This window comes from Rattus norvegicus, chromosome 17, assembly GCF_021556685.1.
Source record: "Rattus norvegicus strain SHRSP/BbbUtx chromosome 17, alternate assembly SHRSP_T2T, whole genome shotgun sequence".
Lineage (NCBI taxonomy): Eukaryota > Metazoa > Chordata > Mammalia > Rodentia > Muridae > Rattus > Rattus norvegicus.
Window position 1 is genome coordinate 40,215,028 of NC_141550.1, and position 25,014 is coordinate 40,240,041.

Below are 25,014 nucleotides of genomic sequence, written 5' to 3' on the forward strand. Positions count from 1 at the left end.
AGGCATGTGCACTACCTTAATTTCCAAATTTAAGAACGATAATAATAATAACGAGTGATAATAACCAAGCTAAATGCTTGGAAACATAAGGAACCATCAGAGAAAGTAAAGAAGCAATACTCAAAACACAAAGGACTGCAGTGTTTGGTGAAATTCCAATGTGGGCAGAGCCTGCTTTAGCCCCCTACCCTGGGCACCTCAGGGCATGGCCAACTGTGAACAAGGTTCCAGCTCTAGAGGCAACCAGCATGGTTGTAAGCACATCCCTGACAGATGACTAGGCACTAGGCCTTCCCCATCATGGACTCCAAAGGCCTCCCTTACCTTCTCCTCTGGACATGGAGTCATCCAGGACTTGCATTTGCCTGTCACATCACCTAAGGTGGTATGCATGCCATTATAAATGTACACTCGCCCATCTTCTCCCCCAAGCAGTCCAGAAGTGACATCTGTTATCCTCAGTGGGGCAGCCATGATGATTTCATCTGTTAACACAAAGTGGAGAGAAGCATTAGGCTCCTGTCAGCCTTCCCTCCTCCACCTCAGGATCCTGAGCCTGCTTCCCATGTAATCAGTATGTGCTTCTGTCTGCCATAGCTGCCTCCAAAGTCAGCTAAAGGCCTTTGTTTCCCACTTTGTCAGCCATCAATAACGGACCCGGTGATCCTCCCACTAAGTCTTCAGGAAATGCAGTTTGTCCGTGTGCATCTAAGCTCAGGTCTAGAAGCCCTTGGAGCCAGGTGTGGCATACACATGTAGATAAAGGCAAGAGGATCAACAGTTGAAAAATCAGCCTTGGCTGCATAGGAGTTAGAAGCGAACCTGAAGTAAGTGAGGTAGTGCCTTTAAGAACAAAACAAAACATGTCTCTTGGCCCGCTGGACTGTCAGTGAGAGGCAGAAGCCGATCCATGTAACTAGGACACAGGTCCATTGAATATGAAGGGGGTTCGCTTTAGCTAAAGTCACTATTCCCGGCCTTACCTAAGCCATCGTCATCCAGGTCTGTCAGGTGTAGAACACTACCAAATCGAGAAAAGCGTCGGTCTCCGCTGAAGGTGCTGAGCAGAGCAGGCTGTGTCTTCTCAGGGGCTAGCTCGTACATCCGAGTGGCTCCACCCTGGTGCAGGGTCATGGTTAGGAATGCCATTTTAGACACGTCATCTGAAACAAGCCACAGGGCCACCTGGCATCGTACAAGTGAAGACAGGACCCCACCAGCATCCCATTTATGCCCCAGGCACATGCACTTAAGTGCAGCAAGGTTCTCACATCCGTCCCCACCTGTGCGGTGACCACACAGCCAGACCTTTGCCAGATACAGGCTCACTATTGAAGTCTCTTCCCTGCTTACAGGAAGCAATCATTCTGGGAAACAGTTTGGCTCTATGCAGGGAGGGTGTCAGGGAACACTGGCTCCTCTAGTCTGGGAGTCTCCCTGAAGTACCCATCGTATCAGAAAATTAGCCCGTAATTTTCCCAGGTCTGGGTTCCGTTCCTACAGCTCAGCCCCTCCTCCAGAAGAATGTCAAGGCATTTCCCTCCGGAGTGTTTCCCTCAAAGATTAGTGCCAGGAGCAAGTGAGAAAAACACAGTATATATAAGAACAACCGTGTTTTTTAAGAATATTTAACACAGAACATGCTTACGATAAGATACACATTTTCTAGTAAAGAAAGAAAAGTATATGAGGAATTTGCTGATAGGTCTTCTATCCCACCTTCCCAACCACCACACGCTTCAAGTGGCCAACATTATTAAAGACTTGACTACTCAAAAACTAAAATTTTAAAAAATAATAAAATTTATTTTTTTAAAAATATGAGTTGAGCTTTTTAAATATTTATTCTGTGTCCGTGTGTTATGTGCATGAGCAAGTGCCCACAAGAGCCAGAGGGTGGTACTCGATCCCCTGGAGCTGGAGTTACAGGCAATTGTGAGCTGCGTGACATAGGTGGTAGAACTGAGTCGTCTGTCTATCCTGTAAACTTTGGGTGTGTTTGTTGAGACAATCTCATGTAGCCCAGGGTACCCTCAAACTCACTACGTAGCAGAGGCTGGCCTTGAACCCCTCTGATCTTCCTGCCTCTGCTTGGTCTGCAAGAGTGGGGGCCAGCAGTGTCAATCCCAAGTTTCAGGCAAGCCTGGGTTAGTGTCTCAATAACAAAACCAGAAACAAAACAAAACAGCTCTTCTCTAGCTCTGGGGTCAGTAGTGCGGAAGCTTTCGACACACTTTCATGCATCATTTCAACAACTTTTGAAATATCGATACTATAGCCATTTTGTAGATGACGATATACAAGTTCAGAGAGGTTACACAACTTGCTATTCATGACTTTCAAACAGGAAGCACTTAAGTCCACTTGTGCCTGGCAAAGTTCCCATGACTTTTCTGTCAAGGCAACATGGTCAGAGAGCCTCACAGAGTGTAGGTGACCTACCATGAGTAGGGGCTCCAACCAGCAGGACTTGGGTTAGGGTGCCATTCACCCTCACATAACCACTGGACAGGGATGTACCCAGCTTTCCCATTGCCTGTAAAGAACAATCGGTTGTTACCCCAAGCAAGCTCACTGCAGCAAACTGCCCTAGAAAGAGAGGCTGTGGTACCTTATCTCCCGAGATAGTGATTTCCCTCTGCCGGTTTGGGGGGAAGTAGCCATACACCCTTCCCAGGCTCTTTTTCTCTTGGTTCTTTTGGTGGCTTGAGCGTGCCATCCTGGGGAGAACACAATGGTTAGTGGCAAATGCAGGATGCTTGTCCCCAAGGGGTTCAGTGTCCAGGAAAGGAGCCTCACCCCACTATGTAGACCCTTCGGCTCTGTCCTGTGGTCCTGAACTGCAACATCGGCTCCTATGAAGTTAATCTCACTAACACGGAGGCTCCCGGGTCTCACATCAACCCTCTACCTCCTCTCTGCGGCAAAAGCAAAAACGCCTGCTACCAGTGGTTGGATTATACTCACGGCCCACACCACTGCTGGTGTCCTAGGTGGAAGTCCTGACTGCCAGGACTTCAGAATCAGACTGTGTTGGAGGTAATGTCTTTAAAAGGATCACTGGGTGAAAAGCAGAGCACTGGGGACAGCCATAGTCAAATAGGACTCACGTGAACAGTAGCACCCTGACAAACCAGAGTGTGTGACATTCCCAGGGTGAAGGTCAGGGTGAACTCCAGTTAGTCTCTACATGGTCAAATGATTGGCTTGCTTCCTGATTGTTGTAATGGGGCAGATCCAGAGCTAAGTGGCCTCAGGCTTTAATAGCTGCTACTCACTGCCCATCTTTGTACCTGACCTATCATCTCTGTGACTCTTAGTTAAAACCCTTTGAAAGCCATAGACAACTACCTCCCACCATCTCACAGGCTAAACATCTTCAGAAAGCCTCTGAAGCTAGCGGAGAGTCCTTGAACTTCTGTAACCTACCTGTTGCTTCCACCAACTTATTTGGAAAGGATGTTGTCGTTTCTTACTTTCTTTTGTTCTGTAACTAATGGAATTTCATGAAACCGTTTCTGCATTTGAATGTGCTATTTGAACAACTTAAATTTGTGTCCCGGTGTCCCAGTCAGTCATATTTGGCTCAAGAGTAACCTATTTCTGGGGCTGGAGAGACAACTCAGCAGTTAAGAGCACTGGTTGCTCTTCTTCAGGATTGGGGTTCGATTCCCAGCACCTACATGGTGCCTCACGACTGGCTGTAACTCCAGTTCCAGGGGACTCCAACACCGCCTTCTGGCCTCTGAGGGTCCTTTAAACAAACTTCTTTTTTTAAGAATAAGCTATTTTTTTATTTCCTTTGAAGAGTGCTGTGGCTTGCAGGAATGACTATAACAAAGATGGCCATATATAAGCCAAACAGAGGTAGAACCTTGCCCACAGTTTGATCTGGGATTTCCAACTTCCAGAACTGTAGAATGAAATATTTCTGATTTTAAACTCCTTGGCTGAGGAATTCATTGTGGTGGTTCTTGCAAGCCAATATAGCTTCTCAGATGAAAAGTCTGTGGCCTCCCTCCAGAGAAGTTCCTTCTAAGGGCAACACCATTTACCCTCTCCTTCATACCCCACACTTAATGAGGTCCCCAACAGCTGGCACCTGCCCCTATGGTTGTTTCCAGATCCTGATGTCAACACTGACCTGCTGATATTCTTCCAGGTCGGGCTCCCAATCAGCAGCAGGCTTCTGTTTGCCACTGTGACCCCATGAAGGGAGTATCCAAACCATGAGAAGTCCTCCTCCCCGTTCACCTTCCAGTCAGCTTCGTCCAAAGTCAGTGACTCTAAAGAACACCAGTCCCCATCAGTCAACCAATCAATCATCAGCCAACAAAACCCAGTCCCAGTAAATGAACATGAAACACTCAAAGAAAGGTGTGTTACAGGCATGGTGGCACGAATCTGTAATCCCAGAACCTAGGATGTGGAGGCAGAAGAATCAAGGGTTCAAGGTCATCCTTGGCTATACACAGTTTGAGGCTAGCCTGGTACTGTGAGGCCCTGTCTTGAAAACAACCTTCTGTTTGACCTAGTGAGTGGTACCTATTCCTTGTGAGGGAGGACCTGGGATAGAAGGATGGGTTCTGTTTATGAGCATATGAGGACCAGGTCCTGTCTATGAACATGTGAGAACCAGGTCTTGTGTATGAGCATGTAAGAACCAGGTCTTGTGTATGAGCATGTGAGAACCAGGTCCTGTGTATGAGCATGTGAGAACCAGGCCCTGTCTATGAGCATGTGAGAACCAGGCCCTGTCTATGAGCATGTGAGAACCAGGCCCTGTCTATGAGCATGTGAGAACCAGGTCCTGTCTATGAGCATGTGAGAACCAGGCCCTGTCTATGAGCATGTGAGAACCAGGCCCTGTCTATGAGCATGTGAGAACCAGGTCTTGTGTATGAGCATGTGAGAACCAGGCCCTGTCTATGAGCATGTGAGAACCAGGCCCCTTCTGAGATTCTGCAGAGCTTGTTGTTAAATATGGATTCCAGGACCCCAGCATTATTAGTAGATGTCACACTTCAGACAAGAAGTATGTTTCGGGAGCTCCTTTCCAAAGGGTAAGGATACTATTTAGAAAAGTCTTCTCAGGGAGTTGGAGCAAGTGTGAGGCTTTGGCCCTCAGCCTTCACAGCCTTTCTGTTTCACTCTTTGAAGCTGTGAGAATAACCTCTTGTCCCTTTGTACGGGTATCAAGAAACCAGGTAACCTTTGTATACTCAGTGATTACCATTTATTAAACATTTATTTATGGTGTGTGTGTGTGTGTGTGTGTGTGTGTGTGTGTGTGTGTGTGTGTGTGCGCACACGCATATGTTTGAGTACCCACATGCCATGACATACATGTGGAGGTCAAAGAACAACATTTCAGAAGTCAGTTCTCTCCCTCTACCATATGTACTCTGGAGACTGAACTCAGGTTGTCAGCCATAGCACTTATCCACTGAGCCACCTCACCTGCCCTCATTGGCATTTCTCTCCTCATCTTTTGCCATGACCTCTATCAGCATGAGAGCCTTTCTGTTGACATTTAGCACACAGGCCCAAATGCAAGAGGTGTCATGGCAGCCACAGTTAAGCCCCTAACTCTGCCACTCCCCCATCAATGTCTACCTTTGTCGTTCCGTCTGGGGTGTGAATAAAAGGCAGCCACAATTCCTCTCTGCTTCCCTCCACCTGGTGCAAAAGGTGAACTGATCACCAGATCATGCTGGCCATCTCCATCTGCGTCTGCTGCCAAGAGAGCCCAGCCCAAATTACAGTAGGTGTCCTTAGGAGGAAGACAGGAAAGCACAATCCATCAGTCCCAGAGGCCATGGCACAGCAGCTGAGTAAGGCCCAGACACAAGGCAGAAACATACCTTGCAGGAGATGGTGATGTTAGGGGAAGAAGACAACCTCCCTTGCTGGGAACCATAGTAGACATACACAGAGCCCTAGACAAACAGCAACAAACCATAACGCTTTCATGGTATCGAGAACCCTAAACCCTAAGCACAGCAAAACAGAGAGTACCCACTAGTCCCAGAGATCTGAAACCTGGCAGATACTGCTGTTTGTTCAACACAAGGTTTGGCTGTGTATTTATTCCAAAGCAGGGGGAGAATAAAGGCCATTTTTAATCCTTGTCCCCAGTCTGCAGCCATGACTCCTCCCCAGAACATGTTCCCTCTCCGCTCCTGTTACCTTCTTGCCAGGCACACTGCTCCATACCCTAGGCCCCTCTCCACCTCTGCCTCCCTCCCGGCCTTACATTGTAGGTGAGCTGCCCTGAGCCCACGGAGGGAGCACCCACAGCCAGATCAGGCAGCCCATCCTTGTTGAAGTCCAGCACTGCCAAAGCTGAGCCAAAGCGACCTGAAGGCTGAGGAAACACAAGTTACTTCTCTGGCCTACGTATGGATGCTAGGGCTGGGGACCAGTAGGAGCTAACCCTGGGCCTCTACCGATGGGCTGAGTCATCTCCAGGAGCTGTGCTGAGGCTCTCTTGAGATTCAGCCACTCATTCACAGCAAAGCGCAGAGTAGCTTTGAAACAGCAAGCCTAATCCTCCAAGGTAGCCAAGGACACAGGGAGGCTCATGATGACACAGGACTGGGCACAGGCTTCCAAAGTCTAGTGATGGCCTAGAATCTTCCAGCAATATTTTGAGGGGTTATTCAGTGATATAAGACCTACCTAGGATTCCTCAGTGCGAGGGTTAAGCATGGCTCAGTGATAGAGCACTAGACTCCCCAAGAGAAGGGCTGAGAGTATATACTGAGTTTATTGGGTAGAATGCTGACCCAGAATCCTCCAGTGGGGGAAGAGGGGACGCTCAGTGGCAGAGGACTCCCCTAGAATCCCCATCGAATATCTGGGAGGGTTCAACAGAAGAGTGTTTGCTTTACAGTGCCCCTCAGTGAGGGATGAGGGCGCTCAGATGTAGAATGCTTGCCTTATAAGTACCCTCAGCGAGAAGCTGTGGGTAGGGCTTAGCACAGTGCTTGTCTAGTAGCCTGAGTGAGGGACGGGGCTAAACCCTGGTGGATAGAGCACTTGTCTGTCATGTGTGACGTCTTGGATTTAATCCCCAGTACCAGAAAAACAAAAACAATGAAAGCATTTGAAAATGTCAGCAGTGGCTCACTCGCCCCTAAGAGAGGAAAGATGTGATAGGGCATCTCACCTGGAAGCCCTCCAGGACCCCATGAGCCTCCTTGTCTAAGTCCAGGTCGATGGGGGGCAGGCCCAAATCATTGCCATAGATGATGTACACCCGCCCGATCTGGAAGCGGCCAGGGTGGCTGTAGCCTGGTGCACCCACCATGAGGTCGCCGTGCCCATCCTGGTTGAGGTCAGCTGAGGCCATGACCCTTAGAGAAGGAGAGGACAGAGGGCTACAGTCACACCACTTGCTGTCCTCTGTAGAACCACAATCTGGTTAGCTATCCCAGCTGAGTCTACAGTCTGCACAACTTCTGAGAACATTCATGTGGGGGTGGGAAGCTGTATCATTTGTGGGATTCAGAGTCACTCTACACAGGTGAACAAAACAAAATGGACAGCTAAAGGCCCCTGGTCTTTCTGGACCACAGAACCAGAGTAGGTGAGGAACAGCCTCATAGAGCTGTCCTACAAGCAGCCATTGAGATTCATTGTTTCCTAATCAAATACATGGTTTACTTCTATGCTACCAGCACAGCCCAGTTTTTATGGCATTAAATTAGGTAGCCAGCATCTTTAGTGATGAATTGATATTCCCAAGGGTAGGGGAGCACCAACCCCGTATCAAAGATTCTACAGGATTGATGGGAAGTTCCTGACTGCAGAGAGCTGAAGTGCTGCAGATCTGGAGCCAAATTATCTTTGGCATCTCGGTGGCCATTCATTGCTTGCCCGTCTGACCTCACATCCTTGAGATGATCAGGGAAATCCTTCCAGGCTGTATTAGCAGGGCAAGCCCAAAGCTAAGAATGTTAGGGATACCATGTGACGTCTGTAGCATTCATTATAATCTAACCAGCCTGCTTGGTGTTCCCACCAGTACAGTTTGTGATTGTTTGTTTGTTTTGAGACAGTTTCTATATGTAGCCAACCTGAAACTCACTATGTAGACCAGGCTGGTCCAGAACTCATAGAGATCCTCCTGCCTCTACCTCCCAAGTGTTAGGACTAAAGCAATATACCACCATACCTGGCCCTACCAATATGTTTTTTAAAGTATCTTGATTTATAACTTTCTGTGTTATGTTACTATAAAAACTTAATGAAATTGCTACCACATTGGATAGGAACACAGCATTTGCTCCTAGACCACCATGGTCACTCATAGTTGGCTCTAGAATATACTCTATCTTTGAGATGAGAACTGTGTTTTTGTATCAAGTTAAATAATATTTCTAAGTGGCACTTGTGACTGACTGGCTGCAGAGATGACAGTCAATGGTTCACATGTGACCCCGGGGCTGAAAAGAACATAAGTTTTGCTTATTCTAGTTCACATGGCCATGGAATGAACAAGTAACATGGCGTAGGGGGGAAGACAAAGCTGTTTCTAAGATGCCGGCAGAAAGGCAAAGGGCAGGGCACAGCCCCTGGGTCTAAAACTAGCCAGTGGGAAGGGTCCTGCTTCCGGTGGCTGCAGCTGCCACTCCTGCCTTTGGCTCTGCTGGGGGCGTGGCTAAATGCTGGGGGCGTGGTAAGGAAGAGCCTTCACTCACAGGTGAATGACACCAGAGGTAGAATTCACCTCCCAGTCCCTTGTGCTTGCTGCAGGTATCAGTGTACCCCCTCCCCCAATTAAAGGGCCATCAGAATCCTGTGGAGGTTTTTGTCTTTTACACCTTATTATAATGCTAAGTGCTGGCCTCCGAGCTCTGGCCTCTGGGACCCTCCCCAAGTTAATTCTGATTGGTGAATAAAGATGCTGGCAGCTAATAGTTGGGTAAGAGAGACAGGAAAGGTTTATTAGAAAGAGGAGATCACGAGAAGGGGAGAGAGGAGAAAGGAGCTGCCGTGGAAGAAGAATTTCAGGAGGAAGAGAGCGAGCCACCATAGGGTCATGTGTGTTTCATCTGGGAACATAAAGAGTCTACGGTGAGTAGAAATCCCCATGCCAGGATTTTTTAAAATACTATTACTACAGAAACCGCTCTGAGAAGACATAGCATTGTTGCCAAGCCATCCAGATTATCACGTTCCTCACCTGGCTACGTTCAAAATCAAAAGAAGCCTCCCCCCACTCCCTCTATAAAGTGTACCAGAAGCAACAGTATTCAAACAATCCTGCCTCTCTGCTTGCATTCTTGGAGCATCAATATACTACTTAGGAAAGTCCATGATAATAAGTCCCCAAGAACACTGGGGCCTTGAAGATATTCTACAAAATGACACTTGTTGCTTACATATATTTGCCCAACTGTAAAGACCTATTGAAACCTAAATAGCTTAGCCATGAAATTAGCGATTTTATGATGATGAACTAATTAGAAAATCACGTTTGGGTTCATTTTTGTTTGTTTGTTTTGTGTTGGTTTCTTTATTTGTTTGAGACAGGCCCGAGGGGTCTGGGAACTCACTATGTAGACCAGGTTGAGTATCTATATTATAGAAAAACATGGGTTCTAACTCAATCAGGAGCCCTATCAAAGAGACATCCTGGACAGACACCTTATGCCTCTCTCTTTGGCTGTCCAGCTCACCCCCTTTTCAGTTGCAATATTAGTGTGTTTAACAGGCATTCAGGAAATGAGTTACTTCCAAAAAATAACAGAAAAAGGCTTCCAACTCTATACCTCTGTAAAGAATGGGACTCCAGACAAAGACCTCTGCTAGCCTGGGGACCTCACACTTCACAGCACCAAACATAACTCTTTTCAAATTGGCAGTATTTACAAACCAAGTTTCTGGGACTGGAGAGATGGCTCAGTAATTAAGAACATTTGCACTGGGCACCCACAAGGTGGCTCATAATTGTCTGTAACTATAGATCCGGGAAATGTGATGCCCTCAGAGGCACCAAAAACACACATGGTGCACATAACATACATTCAGACAAAATACTCAAATACATATATTTTTTTAATCTAAAAAACATTTTTTAAATAACCCTGTGCTGGTTTTTTTTGTTTTGTTTTGTTTTTGTTTTTTTGCAGCTTGATATAAGCCAGCTTCATCTGGAAAGAGGGATCTTCAGTTGAGAAAACTGATCCATTAGCCTGGCCTATAGGTAAGTGTCTGAGGCATTTTCTTGATTAATGATGGATGTGGAGTGGTCCAGCCCACTTTGGGCAATGACATCCCTCAATAGGTGGTACTGGGTTGTATAAGACATCCGGCTGAGCAAGCCATGAAGGCAAAGCTAGTAAGCAGCTCTCTCCTCAGTTGCTACCTCCAGGTTCCTACCCTGTTTGAGTTCTGGCCTTGGTTTTTCCTGAAGATGGACTGTATCTGGACATATAATGCAGACAAACACTTTCGCCCCCAAGTTGCTTTTGATTCTGGTGTTTTATCACAGTGGTAGAACAGAAGCCACGGCAGACCCTATTTTTCCTTAGTCTGAATTTTCGCAGAAACTCTCTAACAAAATGGGGGCAACTTGAGGCCCAGGAAAGGAGCAAGGAAGATGTCTTATAACTAAATCAATTTTTGTCTCCATCTTCGTCCCCCAGCCTTCTGTAAGTGTAAGTGGTTTGAATGCACTATTAGATATGGCCTTGTTGAAGTAGGTGTGGCCTTGTTGGAGGAAAGTATGTCACTGAGGGGGTGGGCAGTGAGACCCTCCTCCTAACCACGCGGGAGTCAGTCTTCTCCTAGTGGCTTTCAGATGAAGATGTAGAACTCAGCTCCTCCTGCACCATGCCAGCCTGGACACTGCCCTGTCCCCGCCTTGATGATAATGGGCTGAATCTCTGAACCTGTAAGCCAGCCCCAACTAAATGTCCTCAGAAGAGTTACCTTGTTCGTGGTGTGTGCTCACAGCAGTCAACCCCAACTAAGACAGAAGTGAATTAGATTTCTTTCTGTCTTCCAGTTCACCCAAACTTGAAATAAATCCATGTTCTGCTTCCTAATTTCTTCGACAATACAGGGAAATTAAGATTTACAAACCTGTGTGCCTGCTTAATGATACCATCCCAAAGCTTATGAAGGACTGAATGGGATTCAACATTCCCGATCTAATGAGCTCGTTCTTACCAGCCGAGCCTGGCATAGGGGACAGACAGGGTGTAGGAGGCAGAGGGACTGGAGACATGCTTCAGAGCTGTCTGAGAGTTGCCAGTAAACATCATCCTCAGGTTCCTCTCCAGAGTCTGGTACATAAAGGTTACGGATTCCTGAAAGGAAGGGTTGTTTTAGACGTGTGGCATCAACAGGAGTCATGGAAAAGAAGTATTGACAAAGAAGACAGACCTTCATATCAATGTGCTAGCTCAAACCAGATGAGATATATCCAAGAACAGGAAGGCAGGCTAGCCAGCCAGGTTCAGGGCAAGCACTGGTGTAAAAACCTGCAGACAAGCAATGAGCTCTGTCCTCCCAACTATCATCCTGCCAGCAGGCTGTACCAAACTGCTTAGTCTAATGCCCAGTTCTGGCTTATGCATTCATTCATGCAGAAAACATTGTATCATCTATTGTAAGCGATCAACCCTCAGGACAGACACTGGGAATAGCAGCTCTCTGTGATGTTAATCCCCACTGCTCTAGAATCACCTAGGAGATCCACCTCTGGGCATGTCTGTGAGGCCATTTCCAGAGAAGTTTAACTGGGGAGGGAAGACCTACTCTGGATGTGGGCAGCACTATCCTCCACTGAGGACCCATTTATTTCACTAAAAAGGAGGGAGTGAACTGAGCCCCAGCATCCCTGCCCTCTGTGTTCCTGTCGGCCTGTGACAATGTGAACAAGCAGCCCCACACTCCCACTGCCATAGCAGTCATGTTTCCTCACTGCAGTAGACTTCTGCCCCCTCAGCAGAAGACCATCCCATATGACTGTACAGATTGACCTTCAGGAAGCTGGTCCTCCCCAAATCCTTGCCCCACTCACGGTGTGTGACATTTACATTGCTGTCTAAACTCTCCTGGTCTTGAGAACAACCACAACCCAGGGCCTACCTATTTTCAAGTCTTGGAATCGTGTCCTAGGTTCCAGGCAAAGAAAACTACTCAACTCTCCAAACATCCTGAAATCTCCCCAGCTCACCACCAGAAATGCATTCTTCTGCCGATGAAATGCTAGTCACCAATGCAATGGTAGCCACCGTTAAGGTTGGGGTGTCTTCCCCCATGACCTCTGAGGTCCTCCAACATATCACAGCTTTTATCACATAAGAATGTTTCTGCTTTTGTTGCTCCTATTAGGCTGACATTTCCCAAAGACCAAATCTCTTTCTATTTCGCTTTCATTTTCATCCCCACAGCAAAGTGACCTCAAAGATCCTATGTGGTAGAGACATGGTGGCACATGCCTAGAATCCCAGCACCCAGAAAGCTGAGACAGGAGGACCAAGAATGCCAGGAGTTTGAGGCCAGCCTTAATTATGAGGTATAATTTTTGTCTGAGGGGAGAAATGATTCTATGAATACATTTCACATGCAATGGTGTCTGACAGCATGGGACTATGTAGGAAGTCTTTAAGCAGTAAGCACTTGCCTAGGGTCAAAGCAGGACCAGCCTAGATGTCCAGAGCCTCTGTGACTGGACCACTTTCATGTCTTAGGGCATCTCTGGAATATACCACATTTAGAGGCCAAGGACACTGTGCCTGTCACAAGCCCAGATACTTGTGTGAACAGCAGTACCCAAGGGCTCTACAAGCAAGCTGTTGAGAGAAGTGGTCCACCCTCCTTCACTGATAACAGGAAGTTCTCACCGGGGCCCAGGAGCCTGTGCTGTAGAACACGCCTCTTTCTGTGTAGTTGAGGTTTTTCCTGATGTCTTTACTTATAAACATGGTCAAATTCCTGTGAAAATCATTTTTCTGCACTTTTGAGCTGCTGGAAAGAGAGATAGTATTACTGTGTGTTCGGGATGTACATGGGCTTTGGGTTCAACACCCAGCATCAGAAAGAAGAAAGAGAAGAAGGAGGAAGGAGGAGGGAAGGGGAAGAGGGAAAAAGAGGGGGAAGAAAGGGAGAAAGAAGGAAGAGGAGAAACAAGAAGAACAACAACAAAAATAACAACAAAAATAACATATGATTTCTGTGGTCTTGGAGCTCACAGTAGGAGTAAAAGTACTTGTAGAATACCACACCATAAACGTGTTGCATGTTTCACTGAAGAGGTCAAGACAGCTCTCAACCTCCTGAGGATGGCAGCATGTAGGCAAACTGACTCATCCATAAAGACATGAGCTATAATCAGTTATGTCACTAAAATATATTTTCTAGCCTGATTGTGGTATACACCTTTAATCCCAGCACTCAGGAGGCAGAGGCAGGCAGAGCTTTCTTGAGTCAAGTCCAGCCTGGTCTACATAATGAGTTCCAGGACAGCCAAACTATAGAAAGAAATCCTGTTAAAAAATAAAAAAAGTAAAATTTCTAGTTCAGAGATCTTGAACTGAGTACAATGGTACCTGCCTATAACTCTAGCACTTAGGAAGGAGGAGGTAGAGATAGGAAAATCAGGAGTTCAAGGCCAGCCTGAGCTACTCAGTGAGTTCAAGGCCAGCCTGGACTACATGAGAAGCTGTCTTTTAAAAAAATCACATATCTTAGACACCCTACATCACAGGTGCCTAGAAGAGCCACCAATGCTTCAGAATGCTTAAAAGTAAGGGAACAATAAGGCCTAGGGGGACACCAGGGGAGGAGGGACTTCAACAGCCACAGACAGGTAAGCTTAACCTGTAGATAGATATAGATATAAATATAGATATAGATATAGATATATCGACAACAATCATAAAGAATATATATAAACAACAAACAATATATTTTTCATCAATAACTGGACTTACTTTAAATGAAGTAAACAGTAGGTCCTTGGCAGAGCCTTTCCTTCACCTTTTAATTCTTACAACACACCAACTCTCCTTAGGATCTTTCATGGGAAAGCCCTCACTTTACTATTTAGATTATTTAGGAATTTTGCTCTTAAACATCACATTGATTATTCAAGGAAACTCCACTGGGCCCTGGTTGGGCCACCGTGGTAAATTCTCAGAGCAGTCGGCCCTTTGCTCTCCAATGCTCAGCCATATTTACAATGACATCTCTCAGGCCATGTGCTCTGAGTTCCTGGTATAATGACTATCTCTAAGCAATATTATTATTATTTATGTTATTGTTTTATTTTATTGATAACAAATTGTGTTCCTTTTTATTAAGGCATCATGATTTGGAAGTTGGTAGCAACTCATTGCCTGCACCTGCCTTATGCCCGCTACCATCTGTAGTCCATGGCAGTGTTTCAGGACTGTTGATATCTTTCTTCACTATCAGAAAGAAAAGTTGTAGCTCAAAAACATTTGCCAATGTGTTTCAAAGTCATCTGGCTGTAAATGGCTCGGCTAGACTAGATTCACATACTGCACCCTCTCCACAGCAGCCCATCCAGAGAGGCACTCTTCTGGTCCCCCTTACCTGAGGGTGTGGTTCTTCCTACCATCACAGGAGATGAACAGAGGGTTCTCAGGCAGGTTGCAGTCACTGGGAAAACAGTGGAAGGAGTTAGGTGCTTTTCTTCTTTCCCTCCAAGTGTGATTTTAATGGGCAGGCAATCAGTGATGCACTTTAAACCACTCTTGTCACTATGAGTCCAACGTGCTATACATTGTGCCAATGGAGTCACCTTTAAACCACTCCCATAGGCTCAAAGAGTTCATTGCCTGACCATTTGGATGGAAACCCCAAGTCTCTGCAACCAAACTTTCCTCCGCCCTCCTGGCTTCTCTGCCAAGCTGTCAGGCAAACATGAAATGCCCAGTGTCTGAGAATGTGACACAAACTGGGTCCCAGCTACAGCATGTTTGCCCAACTCTGACAGATGTACACCGAAAAGATCTCCAGCGCTCAATTTCACTCTCTTACAAAGTTCTACAGATTTGCCAATTAAGCAGGAAATCAAGCAGGTATCTCTTTTATAAGTGAGAAGGCATTGGAAAATGTAAGGGATGACCTCATTCAAAAGGAGACTTTATGGGAGGCGTGTGGACGCTATGGAAGGAACAGAACTGTGAATCTGTGGAGGCCACTGGAGACTAGGAGAAGCATGAGGGCTTTACAGCAAGGGAAAGCCAGGGATGGAAAGGGGGCTGGGTAGACTGAGACCTCACTGTCTGTGACAGCTCTGAGGCTGGACCTGTATCCATTCCACCAAGCAAGCTACAGCCCAGCTCCTTCCCTTTTTTGGAGGATTTGTTCATTATGTAAAGTGACTGGTCTCATGATGACACTTCAATTCATATAGATCATATACTGGGACCATAATCACCATCCACTTCCGTCTCCCCTCTCACAAACCCTGCTCCTCTTTCTCCTCCTCCTCCCCTTCCTCCTCCTCATCTTCATCCTCTTCCTCCTCCTCCTCCTCCTCCCCCTCATCTCCCTCTTCCTCCTTACATTGCATGGTTTGTGTTTTCTAGGTTCTACACATGAGAGAAACCTCGATATTTTGAGTCTGGTTCATTTGAGCTAATACGATCATCTTCAGCTCCATTTTCCTACAGATGTTGTGAGTCCATTTCTCCTGCTGACTAAAGCTCATTGTGTGTATGTGCACACACATTTTCCAAACCCATCATGCCAACTCTGAGCAGAGGAAAAGGCTTTCTCTGTGAGTCCTCTTACACCACCGCTGGAGTCAGAAGGCGATGTGGCAAATTCCAGCTGGGGCATAACCACCACTTTCACTGTTTCTTCGGGCAAGCCTACTGTATACTTCAAATAACACAAGTGCACTTTAAAATGCATTTTAAAGGGTAAGTACTCTTGGTAAGCTGGGATGATGCTGGTAAATAAAAGCAAATACATTTCTTCTTTTGTGATTTTTTTTTGTTTCTAGAACCTTCTTTAAATTTCCCATAAATTCTGATCTCTCTCTCTCTCTCTCTCTCTCTCTCTCTCTCTCTCTCTCTCTCTCTCTCTCTCTCTCTCTGTGTGTGTGTGTGTGTGTGTGTGTTCAATCAGTTTGAGAAGTTTCATGTGTTGGTAAGTTAGAACAGAGGTAGGAACTGTACTCCTCTGCTGTTTCTTCCTGTCTTTCCTTAGCTAAGTACAGAAACAGTCCAAAGTCACCCAGAAATGGGGCTGGGCTTGAGGACTGTTGCATGTGGCTGAGGGAAGGACAGAGGAAGAAAAGAAGTGAGGGAGGAAGGGAGGGGGAGAGGGAAGAAGGGAGGAAGGGAGGATGAAAAAAAAAAGTTACTCTACTATCACTGGGGTTCGACCAATAGAACCTTAACTTCTGCCTATTAGCAACCGTGATCATAGAGCCAGCACTTAATAAGCACTTGCTTGCTCAACCCTCCGCTCTGCATGAGGTTCACACAGACTCCTCACAGCCTTGTTAAGGTGGAACGGTGAGCATCCCCATTTAACAGGAAATCAAAGCTTAGGAGGTTTAGCAACATAAACCTCAGTGGGAAGGAAGAGTCTCCAATTCCAAACCCCACCCTCTTTGCATCCAGGCTGCCGGCTCCTAAACACTCTCAGCCAGGCCAGAAAGATGAGTCAGTCAGCTGTTGTAGATATGAGGACCTGTGTGTGATTCCTAGCACACATGGCCTGCCATGGGGGTTTGAAGAGTCAAGCAGACCCCTGGAGCTCCATGGGCAGTCTGCCTAGCTGCCAGATAATAACAGACCCTGAGTCAAAACTCAAAGGAGAGCATTGGCTTCTGAATATGTACACACACACACACACACACACACACACACACACACACACACACACACACACACACACTAAATTCCACTGCAAGGGATTAGAGGTTTGACTTGAGATTTTGCTCATTATTTAAATAAGACTTTGAAGCTAGGGAGATCATCAGAGGGTGAAACACTTGCTGTCTAAATGTGAGGACCAGGGTTTGGATCTCCAGAACTCACATAAATGAAAGGTGAGCTAACCTGAAATGTCAGTGCTCAGAGGATGGAGACATGAGATCTCCAAATGAGATAGTTAGTCAGATTATCTGTAATAAGAGAGCTCAGAGTTCAGCCAGGGACCATGTTACAAGGTATAAGGTAAGAGGGAACTGAGGAAGACACTCACATCAACCTCAGATCTCCTCATGCATGCACATGCACACACATGCAAACACGCCTATACACATGGATGCACAGCGCCTAACAAAATAGGTTAAATTAAATAGGATGTATATTAGATTGCTAATCCCTACCAAACCATCCCGATTCTTGAGTCTTTCAAGTAAATTTGCATGGATTAGGCAGAAGTCAATCTTAGCACTATAGAGAATTTCATTTTGAATCAACAATGTGCAAATTTGATTGATAATGTGTGAGTATTGCAAAGGTCTTCAAGAACACGTCACATATTATTATCAATTTATCAACACCCACACTCCGAGTTCCTGACCTGGAACCAGCTCTGGGGAATAGCTCTTGTGCAAAGGGATCCAGCATCTGCACTGCTGGATCTGCAGGCCCAGCCACGCTCCAAGTGCCACCTCTTCCCTGTAGCAGGGGCTTCATCAAATCTCCTACCCTTCTTACTCCCAGCATCCCTGCAGCTCAGCTGGGGGGAGATATATGCCCAATGCCAGTGATGTGATGTGCAGTTTCTCTGATCAACAGTGGCTTCCCGGGACCTAGGGGCAGTTCTTCCTAAAGATCTAACTGTGTCTGGTCTCTGAGTAGCTCTGGTCTGGAAGATGACAAAACAAAGGTGATGCTCTCCCAGGACAAGCTAAGCAGCAACCCCACCTATGCCCTCCATCTGTCTCCTGCAGAACCTGTACTCTACAAACCACCCACCATTGGTTTGGTTTTGGAGCACGGGGGAGGTGTGTGTGAGCTTCTTCTCAGTTCTGCCATGTCTGCTCCTCTGTCCCTCTGTCCCTAAAACTTGAAAGGCATTTACCAAGTTGCCCCCCAGTCAGGTTTTAGAGAGTTCATAATCTCCATTGTTTCCCCCCAAATGACTTCAGACAACACTTCTGAGATTGTCTTCCTTTGATTTTTGTTTCATCAACGGGAAACTCTGAGCTTTGTGTGGGGAACCTAGTAAGGCAGAACTCACCTGGTCCCGTTCTCCAGCATAAAGCTGGTCAAACGGTAAATGTTCGTGGACCAGAAGGCCATGTCATCTAGACCTCCGAGGAAATAGTCTTGGAACTGTTCCACCAGAAATGGGGACTTCGTAGAGTATGTGGAATAGAGCTGCAGCAGGAGCAGAGGGAGTAAGGCATTGCACTGGCTACATACAATCCTTCAGGCAAGATTCAGAAAACGCATGTCTTTACCTTGGAAACAGCTAGCATCTCCCCGTGCCTATAATACAAATAGGAATCTTCATGAGCTGCAATTTCTATAGAAAAATGAATCAAGTAGCAAAGAGACAGCCACGTGCTTCTATCATTCACCTGCCTTACAGACGAGAAATCTATAAATTTCAAATGCACTCCTGGAACCAAACTATGGAAAGGTCCCGTGAGTCAGCTGCAAGCTCCCTTCTGGTTCACACTTACATTTCCAGGAACTGAAGGTATGTGCAATCAACAATGACATTCTTGGTGATGACTTTCCGACCGTAGAGATTATCATAAATTCTCAGAAGATCTTGGATGGGCACGTACCTGAGTTAAGATGAAAGAGAGGGTTTGGGTTCTGTCACTGAAGACAACAGGAACAACTGCAGGAGCTCCACGAGCTCCCAGTGCCCCATGACTGACTCTGTGTGTCACATACTCAACAGTCTTCACCAGCACCAGCATTGGTCATTTAACTTTGCCAGTGACACTTAGGGATTGGTACCATTATATTCCCATTTTACATAAAAGGAGACTGAGTCTCACAGGGACAGTAATTTTCTCAATGATGCAAACAACAACAACAACAACAACAACAACAAAAAACAGGTGCCTTAGTCAACTATTTATGAAAAGATATTTAAATATTAGAAATCATCAAGTGTAAAAAAGTGTTCAATTTTGTGAATTCAGAGTTCATGAAAATTAGTCTTATGAATTCTTAATGTGTATGTCTTCATGAACCTGTATGTGTGCCCGCGTGAGTGTTCGTGTGCATGCATGTGTGTGTGTATGTCTGTGTGTATGTCTGTGTGTATGTCTGTGTGTGTATGTGTGTGTATGTGTGTGTATGTGCTGTGTGTTTGTGTGTGTGTCTGTGAGTGTGTTTGTGTGTCTGTGTGTGCGTGTCTGTGTGTGTATGTTTGTCTGGTGCCTGTGTCTGGTGTGTGGGGTATAGAGTTGTACTTGGATATGTGTGGTTCTTTTAAATAGTGTTTGGTTCTTTTAAATAGTGTCTTACTCTGTAACCAAGTATGGACTAGAACTCTCTGTGTATCCCAGGCTGTCTTCGAATTTGCAGCAGTCTTCCTGCCTCAGCCCCCTGAGTGTTGGACTTACAGGTATGAACACCAGATATGTCTCCCCTCTCAGATGTGTTCATTTAGATGCACAGAAGAAAGCCAGAGAAAGAACTCTGGGCCCAGTTTTTGGCTCATAGACATTAACTATTTAGCTGGAAGGAGAGCAGTATTTTAAAATCAGATTTATAGAGCCATTTTTATTTCAACCTCAAAATCCTCAGACTAAACAAGAATATAACAAATAAAATCTAATAATAACCCATAATAAAATAGAAGAAAAAAAACAAAAAAAGATTAAAATTGATTTGTGTGTATTAACAAGAAGGAATTAAGACAGCCATTTTTAGCTTATAAGAGCACCTTTTCAAAAAAAATGGCTTAACAGGCAAAAAGAAGTAACAAAAATATTTGTTTTAATGAATCACTAAGCAAGCAAGAAAGTAATAAAATAAAATAATAATTCCAAAGTCCAGTCCCAAACAGAAAGTAGAATCTTTGGAAGGCAAGCAAAGACAAGAGCCAGCCTGACTCTGGTTGGCGTCTGCTGAACCTCAGAAGCTACAGGGCTTTGATGGTAGGGAGCAGACAGATGAGTGTGGACACAAGGCCATCTACCTGAGTGTGGTCAGCTGTGTCCCCAAGGAAAACTCCCCTAGTAGCCATGAACTGTCAGTGCCTCCTCTGCAGTGAGTGACAGTCACCCCCCACCCCCCACCCCCCACCCCCCCCCCGCACTGCAACCTTCCCCACCCCTGTTCTCCATGCTGGACTGGAATGCTGACTGGCTTGCTCTTGTGCAAGCATTCACCCTAGAGAGTCCTCCCCGGCCCCTGGCTCTCACAGTCTTTCCACTCCCTCTTCGGAGAAGGTCCCTGAGTCTTGGGTTTGAGTGATACAGGTGTCTCAGTCGCTTCACAGCACTCACTCTCGACCCTTCGAGCAACTGTGAGTGTTTGTGTTAACCTTCATCCACTACTCAAAGATGTCTCTCTGCTGAAGCAGAGCTGTGCTATAGTCAATAAACTTTCATCAAAATTCCAACAAGTTTTTCCTGAAACACATTAGCCTTATCCTAAATTCCATCAAAAAGAACAAAGATAAAATGTACTTTTGAAGAAGGGAGATAATTTGAATAAAAATGGACTCCATAGGCTCACATATTTAAATGTTTGGTTCTAGTCCAGGTCCAGTGTCTGTCTGCCTGTCTGCTTCTATCTCTCTATGGTTCTGTCTCTCTGTGGCTGGCGCTCTCTCTCTCTCTCTCTCTCTCTCTCTCTCTCTCTCTCTCTCTCTCTCTCTCTCTCTCTGTGTGTGTGTGTGTATGTGTCTCTCTGTCTGTCTCTGTTTGTCTCTCTGTCTCTGTCTGTCTCTCTGTCTCTGTCTGTCTGTCTGTCTGTCTGTCTGTCTCTCTCTCTCTCTCTCTCTCTCTCTCTCTGCCACCACACTCCCCATTATGACAGCCATGGACTCTGACACTATAAGCAAGTCCCTAATTAAATACTTTCTTTTTTCAGTTACCTTTGTCATGGTGTCGTTTCACAATTTAATGGTCACTAAGTCGGAAGACCAATAGGAAACTCTGCCCTTTTAGAAGTTGACCTACAGTAAAGTCACAGGGACAGAAAGAAGCGGTGTTCCTAAGGGACAGTAACTCTGGTCAAGAGGAGAGAAAGGAAAGCACACAGGCTTGCTCCAGACCAGGGAGGCAAGAGTAGATAAATGAGAAGCTAGTTTTAGAACACTCAGCCACCTCTATGGAAAAATAAAACTAGATTTATACTTCAGTTTACAAAAAAAAAAAATCCCAGATAAATTAAATGTAAAAAGAAAAGTCTTTCTGATCTCCCAGAAGACCCAGGTTTATTTCCCAACATCAGATAACTCACAACCACCTATAACTGCAGTTTAAGGGGATCCAGCTCACATACAGCCTTAACAAACAACTGCATGTGTTACACACACACACACACACACACACACACACACACACACACAAATAAGAGTAAATATTTTTTAAAACCATATAAGTGTTAGGAGACTACACAGAGGAGACTACACAGAATGCCTTAAAGGTAGACTATTTCTTTTAAAAGACAGCAGAAGCACACATAACCAAGGAGAACAAATGTAGATAACTACAATGGATTAATCCCAGCACTTAGGAGGCAAAGAAAGGCAGGATCTCTGGCTTTGAGGCCAGCCTGACCTGCAGGGTGACTTCCAGGACAGCCAGGGCTACACAGAGAAACCTTGTCTTGTAAAACTGAAAAACAAAACAAAACAAAAACAACAACAAAAAACCCCAGTAATGAATAAAACACACCCTAAGTGCTAATACACACTACAAAGTGCACAGAGATAATTTAAGAAGTAACTTGACAAAATGGTGAGAGATTAGAAGCTGTGTATCTAGAACACTATTCAAAAACACTAACAAAACTAGAAGTGGTAACCCAGGCTGCTTAAGAGGCTGAAACAAGAGAGGCCCCAAGGTCAAAGCCTGCCTCCTTATAGTTAGTTCAAGGCTAACCTGAGACACTTGGTTAGACCCTGTCTCAAATATTTAAACATTGTAAAAGAAGGAAGAAGAGGAGGAAGAAGAAGAAGAGAAGGGAGGAAGGAAGAAGAGGAGGAGGAAGAGGGGAAGCAGCAGCAGCAGCAGCAACAGCTAGGGACTTAGCAAAGTAATAAAGTAGTTGCCTAGCATCCAGAAGGCCCTAGGTTCATTACCTAGTAACAAAGATGAAATTATGCACGCGCATACACACACACACACACACACACACACACACACACACACACACACACACACACGCCAGTGGGAAAATAAGCTATAAACTAAAAAACAAATGGAGCAAGTCATAAATGCCATTTTGGCACCACATGTTTCAAAGAATGTTGGTCTTACCAGCGCCGTGAGAGGTAATTAAAATTAAATTCAAACTGGCTCAACACATCTCCTCCTACAGCAAAAGAAAAATATTTACAATCTGTGGGTTAGTAACAAGACAGCTTCTTCCAGCACACGTTCCCACAAAGCAGACCATTCCCACGGCTTCTCATTCTGTTTCAGGTCTTTCTTGAAGAAAAGGCTCTCTTTTAAAAATCTTAGCTAGTGACATGAATGAATTAAGAATGAGTAGTGAAATAATTCTGTTAGCTATTTTTCACTTGTTTTAACAGGATCTCTCTGTGTAGCCTTGGCTGGCCTGTGTTCACTCTGCTTAATGCTGCCTTTCAATTTACAGTAATCCTCCTGTCTCAGCTCCCCAACTGCTGGGATTACAGGTGTGTGCCACCACGCCTAGCTTTGAGTTTATTTTATTTTATTTTAAGGTAGACTACACAAGTCTTTGCAAATAATTATATTTAAAGAAAATTGCTACAGGAAAAAAGCATTCCACAATTGAAAGCTGAAATACAGGTGACTAAGACTGATCTAGTCATTGGATCCAACATAAACGTAAACATTTCTCATAAAATCATGTCAACAACAAAATACACATTTTTAAACAAAAATACATTAATATACCCACTTAAAACTCTGGCCCTTAGTTTGGCATGGTTGTACACGCCTTTAAACCCAGCACTTGGAGGCAGAGGCAGGAGGATCTCTGTGAGTTCAAAGCTAGAGTTCTAGAACAGCTAGGACAACACAGACACCCTGTCTCAAAAAAAGAAAAGAAGAGAACAGAAAAGAAAAGGAAAAAAAGAAAAGTATCTCCATGTTGAATGTGCTATATTATGTTCTAAATAAACTTTTCCATTAAAATTAGAAAATTATTTAACATATAAGGTTGGCAGGGTGGTTCAATAGGTAAAAGTTCTTGCTATGTAAGGCTGGCAACCTGAGTTCAATTCCCAGAGCCCACAGAAAGGTGGAAGGAACCACTCACTCCATAAAGCGGCCCTTTACCTTCACACCTGTACATTGTGGCTCACAGGACACATACAGACACATCATGCACATGACAACACAGATGCACGCACACACACACACACACACACACACACACACACACACACACACACTCGCATGCACACTAACAAAAAAAAAAGTAATTGATATATGAAAGAAATGAATAAACAGTACCAAAATCACCAGCCGAATGAGCCTCAGAATAAGAGTCGTAAAAATCAATCTGAGGAACAAACAGAAGTATGTGGTGAATGCCATGGACCACAGTCCCATGAGTCGCAGACCCAGAATGTCACCCCAAATCAGACAAGCCGAGGGGAGGGGACAGCCTCTCCCAGGGCACTGCAGAAGTGTATCTTGGTGTTTGGTCTTCACACTAGCATTCTCCCTCTTGTCTGTGTTCTCCATTGAGCTGCATCATGACTGCTGCAGACAGTTTTGTCTCCCTGGGGTGGACAATTTTTCCACTGGAGTCCACGATTACAGGTCCAATAGAATGGAGTCAATAGCAACTAACGTGGGTGGAGGCTTCTAAGAGGCATAAAGATGAGCAAGGCGCAAGGTGAACTGACATGTATGTATACAAACCATCATGATGAAACCCATTATCTTATATGCTATGGAGAGATGGTTCAGTAGTTAAGAGCTCTGGTCACGCTCCTGGAGGACCTGAGTTTGATCCTCAGCCCTACAACTGTAACCACAACCCCAGAGAGATCCAATGCCCTATCCTGACCTCTGCAAGCGTTGTCTACGCATGTTGCATAGACATACATGCAGACAAAATATCCATACACGTAAAATAAAAATTAAGATTGAAATCTTAATTTAAAGTGGCAAAAGTCAAATAAAGCAACTAACAGTCAGTAGGGTCTTTCGGCTTAGATATTAGGAGAGACTGCAATCTTCTGTTAGAGAGCTAACTCTTTTGAACAGAACCAAGTGACAATTCTTTCCTTATTCAGACACACAGCCTCAAAGACGCTGCAGAGACACATCTGTTCCTGTTTCCATCACCTTAGTCCATTTCATTCTTGTGGATGTGTCTTTAAGGTCGGTAACAATGAAAGGAATTAACAATAACAACTTTTTTCAAAAGACAAAACTCTAACCAGAAGCCACTTTGGCTTATTTCCACAAGATGTGAGAACAATCTAAAGTTTTCCTTTTCTTTAAAAATAATCCAGTCTTGTTTGTAGATTTGGGGATCAAGTCCAGGGCTTTTCATGTTAAGCAAGCGCTCTATCTCTGAGGTACTCCTCACCCTACCCGGTTTTGATCAGGGTGTGGCAGTGGCACCCTCATGGCGATATGTACTCACAGCTCCCATTGTCCTGAGGAACCCTTGTTCAATACCCAGGCTGTGCCAGCTGACATCAGCGACCATGTGGGAGGTGACTCCAAACAAGAAAGCCACCAACTTCTCTGTGTCCTGGGTCAAAAGAGAAAATTCAAGTCTTACGTGTTGTATTATTTTATGATGATTCCCTGAAAGGCTTTAACAAACACAAATTAATTTCCATTACTGAGACTTCACAAAGAACTAGAAGCAGGCAGATCACTCGGCTTCTGATTTTGGAAAGTACATA

General features: G+C 45.1%; 1 protein-coding gene across 48 annotated transcripts in view; it reads right to left on the reverse strand.

Moving 5' to 3' along the window:
* Gpld1 (glycosylphosphatidylinositol specific phospholipase D1) overlaps positions 1–25,014 on the reverse strand; it is a 48,104-nt gene that overhangs the window by 5,343 nt on the left and 17,747 nt on the right. For 24 of the 48 annotated variants that reach the window (XM_087590111.1, XM_087590092.1, XM_087590093.1 and 21 more), the window contains 18 exons: positions 24,747–24,857; positions 23,600–23,648; positions 22,415–22,469; positions 18,644–18,751; positions 18,419–18,446; positions 18,196–18,335; positions 14,578–14,643; positions 12,864–12,984; positions 11,182–11,321; positions 7,172–7,358; positions 6,257–6,367; positions 5,865–5,939; positions 5,617–5,773; positions 4,145–4,286; positions 2,612–2,720; positions 2,443–2,536; positions 984–1,163; positions 325–485 (listed from right to left, as the gene is read on the reverse strand). In XM_087590111.1, coding sequence (XP_087446237.1) covers positions 325–485; positions 984–1,163; positions 2,443–2,536; positions 2,612–2,720; positions 4,145–4,286; positions 5,617–5,773; positions 5,865–5,939; positions 6,257–6,367; positions 7,172–7,358; positions 11,182–11,321; positions 12,864–12,984; positions 14,578–14,643; positions 18,196–18,335; positions 18,419–18,446; positions 18,644–18,751; positions 22,415–22,469; positions 23,600–23,648; positions 24,747–24,857 — 2,034 coding nt within the window. 48 annotated transcript variants of the gene reach the window in all.